Genomic DNA, 8,700 nt, shown 5'->3' with positions numbered 1-8,700 from the left:
CGGGACGAGATCGAGGCGACGAGAAGCCGCAAGGCATTACGGGAGATGCAGTCCCGACGGTAGGCATCTTGTCAGAAGATGCTGAAAGGTGTAGTCATAGAGGCTGGGGCCCGCCCTGCGGAAGTGTGTTCAGTTAACTAAAGTCCACCTACTTAGCTGTCAGACATAGCGCAGAAGTTGTGGGGAGCGTGTGGGTTGCGGCCCCAGCAGGCACCACGGTAGGAAGTTCCAGGACAGAAGGTGCAGAAGAAAAGCGGGTCGCCCTGGCGCGTGGACCAGAGGCTCCTTTTCTGCATTTGGCCCTCGCCCTTCACCGCTCTCAGCAGAAAAGTTAGAGCCCAGACAAGGCCGCAGCCAAAGTCATTCACCTCTAAACGATGGGTCTAAATTTAAACTCTGTTTTGTGTGACTCCAAGCCAAGGCTATCGCCCTAACATTCTCAGGGAGGGCTGTAAATAATACAGGTAAAGTTAAGTTCTGGCTTACGATAGGACTTTCAGCCTGCCATGGTGTGTTCCTCAGCCTGTACTCCCAGCATTAAATATAATTACATAGCTTTTACAAAAGTACTTGACCACCGGAAGGGTAGAGGAAGATTTAGGTAACAGGTACCAAAATCAAGAATAAAGTCTGTTTATTGAACTTGGGGGTCAAAACTTGTTCCCCAAGTCAGGTCCAGTCGCCTGGCCCCAGTAAGCCGACTGATTAAAGAGCCTAATTAAAAGTGGAAAGCAGAAAGGGGGGGCTTTATTCAATATGGTCACATTGGGAAGAAGGATAAAGAGGTCCAGGAAACACCTCAAGCCCATCTTTGTGAGGTCAAAGTTTAAATAGAAGGGAAAGGATATGCACCTTCCCCTAGGGGAACAGAATTGTTACATTGGGGGAGCATAACTGTAAGGACTATGCTTACAATGACTGTGTGGTGGTATTTCTTGGCTCCAGACTGCCAGGATACTGTAGCTGCGATGCTTACACAAACCAACCCAACACTTTCTAAGAGACCTTAATGAAAAGACAGAGGTATTTCTGTGTTCTTGTCCAGAAACAGACTTGACAAATCCTAACACTGAAGCCAGTGCCTGGTGTTTTTGGAAACCTGACTCTTCTCCCTGGGCTGTGGTTATCAGTCTTAAGGCAGATGTGTTTGCCGTATCCTGTGCCTGACTTAGCTTTTGGCTGACCTTAGCTTCCCCTCCTCCCTGCAAATAGTATATATAATACTGTACTTCTAAAAAACTGAGCTATACATTTTCCCTCATTCCCCTTCTTCCCATACCCCCCACCCCATGCTCCTACTTTACTCAGGAGATCTTATCTTTTCCCCCTTCCTAGTCATATCCATGTATGCTTCTCTTAGGGCCCTCTTTGATACATAGCATCTCTGGAGGTGTGGACTCTAGTCTGGTTATCCTTTATGTTTAATATCCAATTGTGAGTGAGTACATAATGTATTTGTTTTTCTGGGTCTGGGTTACCTCACTCAGGATGGCTTTTCCTAGTTCTGTCCATTTGCTTGCAAATTCAAACATGTCATTGTTTTTTACTCTTGAGTAGTACTCTATTGTGTAAATATACCACATTTTTTCTTATCCATTCTTTGAGGGGCATCTAGGTTGATTGCAAGTTCTGGCTATTACAAATAATGTTGCTGTGAACATAGTTGAGCAAATGTCTTTGTGGTGTGAGTGTGCATCCTTTTATTTTATTTTATGTCCAAAAGTAGTATTCCTGGGTCTGGGGTAGGTTGATTCCCAATTTTCTGAAAAACCTCCATACCAATTTCCCCTTACTCCACATCCTCTCCAGTATAGGCGGTTTTTCTTTTTCTTTCTTGGCCATTATGACAGGTGCAAGATGGTATCTCAGAGTTTTGATTTGCATTTCTCTAATGACTAAGGATGTTAAGGATTTCCTTAAGTGCCTTAAGTGTCTTTCAGCCTTTGAGATTTCTCTGTTGAGAGTATTTTTTTTTTTTTTTTTTTTTGTATCCCATTTTGGTTTTTATTGGATTATTTGGACTTTTGACGTTTAGTTTCTTGAGTTCTTTGTATATTTTAGAGATCAGTCCTCTGTCAGATGTGGGGTTGGTGAAGATCTTTACCCATTCTGTAGGCTGGTGTTTTGTCTTGTTGACCATGTTCTTTGCTTTACAGAAGCTCCTCAGTTTTAGGAGGTGCCATTTATTCATTGTTGCTATCAGTATCTGTGCTACTGGTGTTCTATTTAGGAAGTGATCTCCTGTGCCAATGTCTTCAAGGCTACTTCCTTTTCTAGGAGGTTCACTGTGGTTGGTTTTGTATTGAGGTCTTGGATTCATTTGAACCCGAATTTTGTGCATGGTGATAGATATGGATGTATTTGCATTCTTCTACATGTTGACATCCAGTTATTCCAGCACCATTTGTTGAAGCTTTCTTTTTTCCCACTGTATAATTTTAACTTCATCAAAAATAGGTATGTGGATTGATAACATGGTCTTCGATTCCATTCCATTGGTCCACCTGTTTTTATGCCAGTATTAAGCTGTTTTCATTACTGTAGCTCTATAGTAGTTTGAAGTCAGGTATGGTGATGGCTCCAAAAGTCCCTTTATTGTATAGGATTTTTTTTTTTTTTTTTTTTTTGACTATCGTGGGTGTTTTGTTTTTCTGTATCAAGTTTTTAGTATTGTTCTTCCAAAGTCTGTGAAGAATTTTGCTAGGGATTACACTGAATCTGTAGATTGCTTTAGGGAGGATTGCCATTTTTACTATATTAATCTAATCTATCCAAGAGCATGGGAGAGCTTTCCATTTTCTGATGTCTTCTTAAGAAGTTCTTATCATGCAGGCTTTTCATTTGTTTGGTTAGTTACCCCAAGATATTTAATATTTGTGGCTACTGTAAAGGGTGGTTTTTTTTTTTATTTCTTTCTTAACTTGTTTATCATCTGTATATAGGAGGGCTACTGATTATTTTGAGTTAATCTTGTATCTTGCTATATTTACTGAAGGTATTAATCAGTTGTAGGATTTCCCTGGTGGAATTTTTGGAGTCACTTATGATGTATTTCTTAATAAACTTGCTTGGCATATAAATCAGCTTCTGGAAGTACTCCAGGGTCCCAACTATTACTGCTTTTGTCTTCTTTATTTCTCCTCTTTCTCATCAATGGTCCTCCCATTCAACACCTTGCTGTGATCAAGGACCATACTCCTACTGTTTGTGTCAACCCACCATTTCTGGACTTTTCATTCTGTGCTGACAAGTTGTTAGAACTCTAAAATCTCTCCTGGAGACAAGTTCCTTTTCTAGCTGGCGTCTTTTCCTACTTCCAGCACGAGATTCCTGGAGGAATTCCCATTTCTTTGGGATCTATTATTTCAAATTTCTGATATTGAGATTGGAGGAATTTCAGCTTAAGAGTTGTAGTCTAACATGAAGGGAAGTCAGGGTGGGTACATGAGGCTATGGGAACCTTGGCTTGTGCAGCTTGCTTTCCTTATAGCACCCAGGACCTCCTGCCTAGGGGTGGTATTACCCCTGTGAGCTGGGCCCTTCTACTTCAACCATTAATCACGAAAATGTCCTACAGGCTTGCCTAAAAGCCATCTGATAGAGGCATTTTCTCAACTGAGGTTCCTCTTCCCAAATGACTTTAGCTTGTGTCAATTCTAAGTTTGTATAGAAAGCCAACCAGGACACCCATGCTCTCAGTGACAACCCTCAGCATTATTCCATTAAAGTTCACTATGGGTAATGAATAAGATTTTTGGGCTTCCTTAGAGCATTAGGTGAGGTACCCCCACCCAACCAGTTGCATCTGTAAAGTCTTTACCCAGGAGGAATAAGAGGCCCCCTCCCCTAGTCTTCCTAGGCTTAACTATTCTGATGTTCCATGTAATTAACATACATCAGATGACAGGGAACAGCTGCATTTCACCACCCTTTCAACCCTGTGGCTGGATACAAATAGTCAACAACAAACAGTCAAGCTGGGATTTTTTTTTTTTTTTTTTTGGCAAGGGGCTCAGCTGAACTCCAGAATGGTAGTTCCCTGGCTCCTAGAACAATGTCACAACATAGGTCCTGCCTCTCCAGTGGCCTGAAACTCACTGTATAGACTTAGGTTAATCTTGAATTCATGACAGTCCTGAATTTGCCTCATAAGTACTGACATTACGCTTTTTTAATTTATTTTAGGACTTATATGTTAGCAGATCCCTGGAGCTGGCATTACTGTCACCTGTAGGTGCTGTCAGCAAAACTTACTATCTTCAGCTGAAGGAGCAAGTGCTATCATCCATAGCCACTTCCAGCCCAACTATGGCTTTGGATCACAGTTTTATACAAACCCGAAGACAGGAATTTCAAAGTTTCCTGAACAATGAAATAGTTAAGTGCTTAAGGGTAGAAAGTGCTAAACTGTAATCTATGTTCTCCATAAATGTACATAATTTTAAAAATTGGATGTGTGGAAGCTAGGAGTGTGGTCAGTGGAAGTACACTTTTGTAGCAGGGTCTGAGGATCAATTCCTAGCATTGAAAATGTTTTTTAAAAGAGCATTATATAAAAACTTAGTAGGCAGTAGACGAATTCCAAAGCACTGACAGCAGCCTACAGCCTCTGTATGATATGGAAAACCAGACACAGAGGCATAACTGAGCTGAAACAACAGATCACAAATTCAGGACCCAAGCTACAATGACTGAAATGTGCAGAGGGAAAGCATGGTGCATCCCGTGAGCAAGAGGCTCTACTGGTTTAGAAAAGAAGTGTGCAGGAGAGCAGCTGCAGAGTGTATGCTCAGCATGCGGAGCCCTTCAGTCCCTGGAAGACCCCAAGGACGCAGCTGTAAACCATGTAATGCTTGCCAACTCTTCTCACCTCAGGATAGATTCATGTTGAAGACCCTGGTGTCCATCAGCAGTACCAAAAAGAAAATTATACTTTTTTTTCCAAGGAGAATTCACTAGTTTCTTCCATAGATGTTTAACTGTTTTAAAACATGCCTATGTCTAGCTTTAACTCAAAATACTCTTACTTCAGCCTCTCGAGTGTTAAAGTTATAAGTGTACCATATGCTCTCAGAGCACAGAATATCTCTGAAGTGTTTCATGGGTTTTTTTCAGAACATGGGAACATCCTAACTACTGCCCATTCATTTCTGAACCATTCCACCCCCTTTTAATGTAGCAGGAGGCTAAGATCCAAACACACCACTTATGGGAACCTGGTGGGGAGTCTTTATTAAAGCCCTCATTGACCTCACTGACATGAGTAGGAAGCTCCAGGTGAGCTACACCATTCTTTAATTTTTCACAATGGATTTGTTTCTCAAGCCCCTTTGTAAGAAGGAGTATTTATCAACACACCTTCTACATTCTAGATACTTCCCAAACCTTACATCCTGTCAGCATCTATGGATGCAATTTCTTTGCATCTTTTTGTCAGCAGTTAAAAAGGAACCTTGAGGTTTCCTAGTGACTTTCCACCAAGGCTGGAACTCAAGGATCTGCCTGCCTTGTATTGAAAGCTTTTTATAGCATAACAATTTCTTTGTTTCAAAAAGGCATTAACACAGGTAGACTGAAATCCAGAGGGCATTTGCATCAGTGTCATTACACAAGAGTATATAAACCTTGAGAAGAATTCCATTAGAAAATATTGTGACCAAGAAAATATTGCTTGCCTTTAAATAAATATAAGTGGCAAAAAAATTAAATATACTTAAAGAGCCATTTTCACAATTACAAAGTTTACATGTAAGGATCCCAGGGAAGGACACCTGAAGTCTTAACCACATACCTGCTATGGAGGAGGACCAGCTGTTTATGATGAGACTGGCTCTCCAGGCTGCGTCCATGTTGTACATGTGTTAAGTTGCTTTTCAGACACCCAGGCTGCTTGATCGGCACTGTTAACGGCAGATCCTCTCTCCTGCACCAGTGCCTTTTCCTGTTTCTCTGAATCCCCTTTCTCCCTGGTTTCTTTGCCCCTCTGCAGTCCTTTGTGTTCCATCAGGGAAGCCAGCCCAAACTCTCCTTCACTCCTGCCTGTCATTTCCCTCTATCTTACATCACAAATATACTTCTAGTCAAAAGGAAACCAGTATGCCACTGTAAGCAGGATCCAGTTAAAGAGTATTCACAGCAGGACTGATCCTGTAAGATTTCTTACCAAAACAGGACCAACAAAGTCATGTGACTGAGGTTCTGATAAAAAGAAACCTGTTAACAGGCCATCTGCTAGGGTGTGGCATGCATCCACCAGTTCTATCAAAAGAGGCTGCAGGCAGATACTCCACACTAAGCCAGCACTAGAGGCATCAGCATTGACTGCTATGCCCACTGTGAAATAATACACACGACAGTTGATTTTCCTTCTGTTCACAGGAAGCAAAGTGCAAACACACAACCTAGGTCCCTTTAGATACTGGCCCAAGTCCAACATGGAAGCTGGACATCTGAGGCACAGAGAGTCAAATGTAGAGTTCAGTGGTGGGGCTCATGGGCTCTGCGGAGAACAGTAGAGCTCAATCACAGATCCTTGAGATGAGTGGGGACTGGTCTGGCATGTACAGCACAGGTGGGGAGCCCACACTACTGGAAGGACTTCGAAAGTGGGTGTCAAAGGAGCTTGGGGTAAGGCCAATTACTGCATCGATCTGGGGCACTTCACCTTTCAAAAAGTCATCGTCTTCGTCTTCCACTAGCTCCTGTGTAAAGAACAGAGTGTTGAGGATATCACAGTACCAGTCAAAAAGTCTGGCAACCTGAGTTTAGAACAACATGTGAAAGGAATGAACCAAAACCCCGACAAGTTGTCCTCTGACATGGTGTACACAAGTACAAACACACACGACTTTTTTGGTTTTGTTTTTGAGCCTTTTGACACAGGGTCTCTGCATTTATTCCTGACTGTCCTGGGACTCCCTCTGTAGAACAGTCTGGCCCGAAAACTCAAGAGATCCTCCTGCCTTCCCTTGCCTTCTGGGTGCTGGGATTAAAGGTGTACACCACTATGCCTGGGTCTAATTATTATTATTATTATTATTATTATTATTATTTTTATTGTATGCAATGAGCATTTTTCCTGAGGAGGTCAGAATAGTGTCGGATCCTCTGGAACTAGAGTTATACATATAAGTGGTTGTGAGCTGCTAGGAGCTGATGACCCATCTCTCCTGGACCCCCCCCCCCTTTTTTTTTAAGTAAAGTTTAAGAATTCCTTTCCTGAGCCAGAGAAATTACTCAGTCAGTAAACAGGGAGAAGACTGCAGACTCCATCCCCAAAACTGAAGTAAAAAGAATCCCAGCACTGGGAAACAGAACTAGCCACCAAGCCTAGCCTAACTGGCATGTCTCAGGCAAAGAAAGCTTCTATCTCAACAAATCCATTATGATACTGAATATATGGGTCAGAATACTACAGACAATAACATCACTCATTTCCTCTGGAGCAGTGGTTTCCAACCTTGCTAATGCCTCTATTCTTTAATATAGTTCCTCATGGGGTGGTGACCCGCAGCCATAAAGAGTCACCTCCAATGGGGTTGTCTTAGATCTAAGTTCCTGCTGGGTAGGACAATGCTGGGTCCATGTAAAGAGGCTTGAGGAATGACATAAATCTGTTTACTCCTGAGGATTCCAAAACAGGGGCATACTTTACAATGAGCTGAGTGGAATTTGTACTTGGTGACAGACAGATGGGGGCAGTAAAACTCTGTTATGATCTCACTCTATTTGTTTTTAGACACGGTCTCATTCTGTAGCCACAGTAATCCTCCCAAGTACTGGAATTACAGGCCCTTCTATTCTCAGCTTTTTCTCTCTCAGCTCCCCATTGTATACCCCCAGACAAGAGTCTCACTATGAAGCAGACAGGCCCTAGAATTCTTGATTTTTCTGGCCTTAGCCTCCCAAGTGCTTAAGACAATGGGCATGAGTCAACTGACACACCTAGCTTTGCAATGCTTGGGTGGAAGCCAGGGCCTCAAGCATGCCAGTCAAACACTCTACCACTAAGCCATATTACAGCCTGCAAGCTAATTTCCAACGAACTTTTACCTCCCAAAGTCATTATACAACGTACTTGACTATTTAAAAGAAAACATGACTTGGGCTGGTAAAATAGCTCAGCTGATGCACTACAAAAGCATGAAGGTCTGGCTTCAATCCCCATAACTTACAGTTTTATCAGGCTGGCAGTGGTGGTGCACAACTTTAATCCCAGCACTTTGGAGGCAGAGGCACGAAGATCTCTTTGAGTTCGAGGCCAGCCTAGTCTTCAGAATGAGTTCCTGAACATCCAGAGCTAAACAAAGAAACTTCCTCCTATTCCCCAATACCCAAACAATAGTAAAAATAAAGCCAGGCATGGTGGTGCATGCTTTTAATCCCAGCACTCAGGAGGCAGAGGCAGGAAGATTTCTCTGAGAGGACAGCCTAGTTTAACAGTTTCAGGATGGCTAGAGAAACCCTGCCTCAAAACACCTAAATAAGTAAGGAAATAAATGGATAAACAATGAATAAACAAACAATGAACACGTGAAACCTTGCCCTTGGGAAGGTAGGTTCCCTGGGCTGGCCACACTAGCCTACTTGGCAAACTCAAGTCAGTGAAACACTCAGTCTTATAAACCAAGGTAGCTCCTAAGGCCCAGCACCAAGGCTGACTTATACATACACATGCACACACCTGATCCCACACATGTA

At 42.5% G+C, this 8,700-nt stretch overlaps 1 protein-coding gene across 1 annotated transcript in view; it reads right to left on the bottom strand.

Moving 5' to 3' along the window:
• Positions 1 to 5,208: 5,208 nt before the first annotated feature.
• Positions 5,209 to 8,700, bottom strand: part of Rrn3 (RRN3 homolog, RNA polymerase I transcription factor) — a 28,913-nt gene continuing 25,421 nt past the window's right edge. Inside the window, exon 18 of the mRNA XM_051206679.1 lies at positions 5,209 to 6,701. Within this exon, the coding sequence (XP_051062636.1) occupies positions 6,519 to 6,701 (183 nt within the window). The 3' untranslated portion in view covers positions 5,209 to 6,518. The remainder of the gene's footprint in view (positions 6,702 to 8,700) is intronic.

Source organism: Phodopus roborovskii, unplaced genomic scaffold (genome assembly GCF_943737965.1).
Source record: "Phodopus roborovskii unplaced genomic scaffold, PHOROB, whole genome shotgun sequence".
NCBI lineage: Eukaryota > Metazoa > Chordata > Mammalia > Rodentia > Cricetidae > Phodopus > Phodopus roborovskii.
The sequence above is the reverse complement of the archived record's forward strand: the minus strand, read 5'-3'. Positions and strand labels throughout refer to the sequence as shown.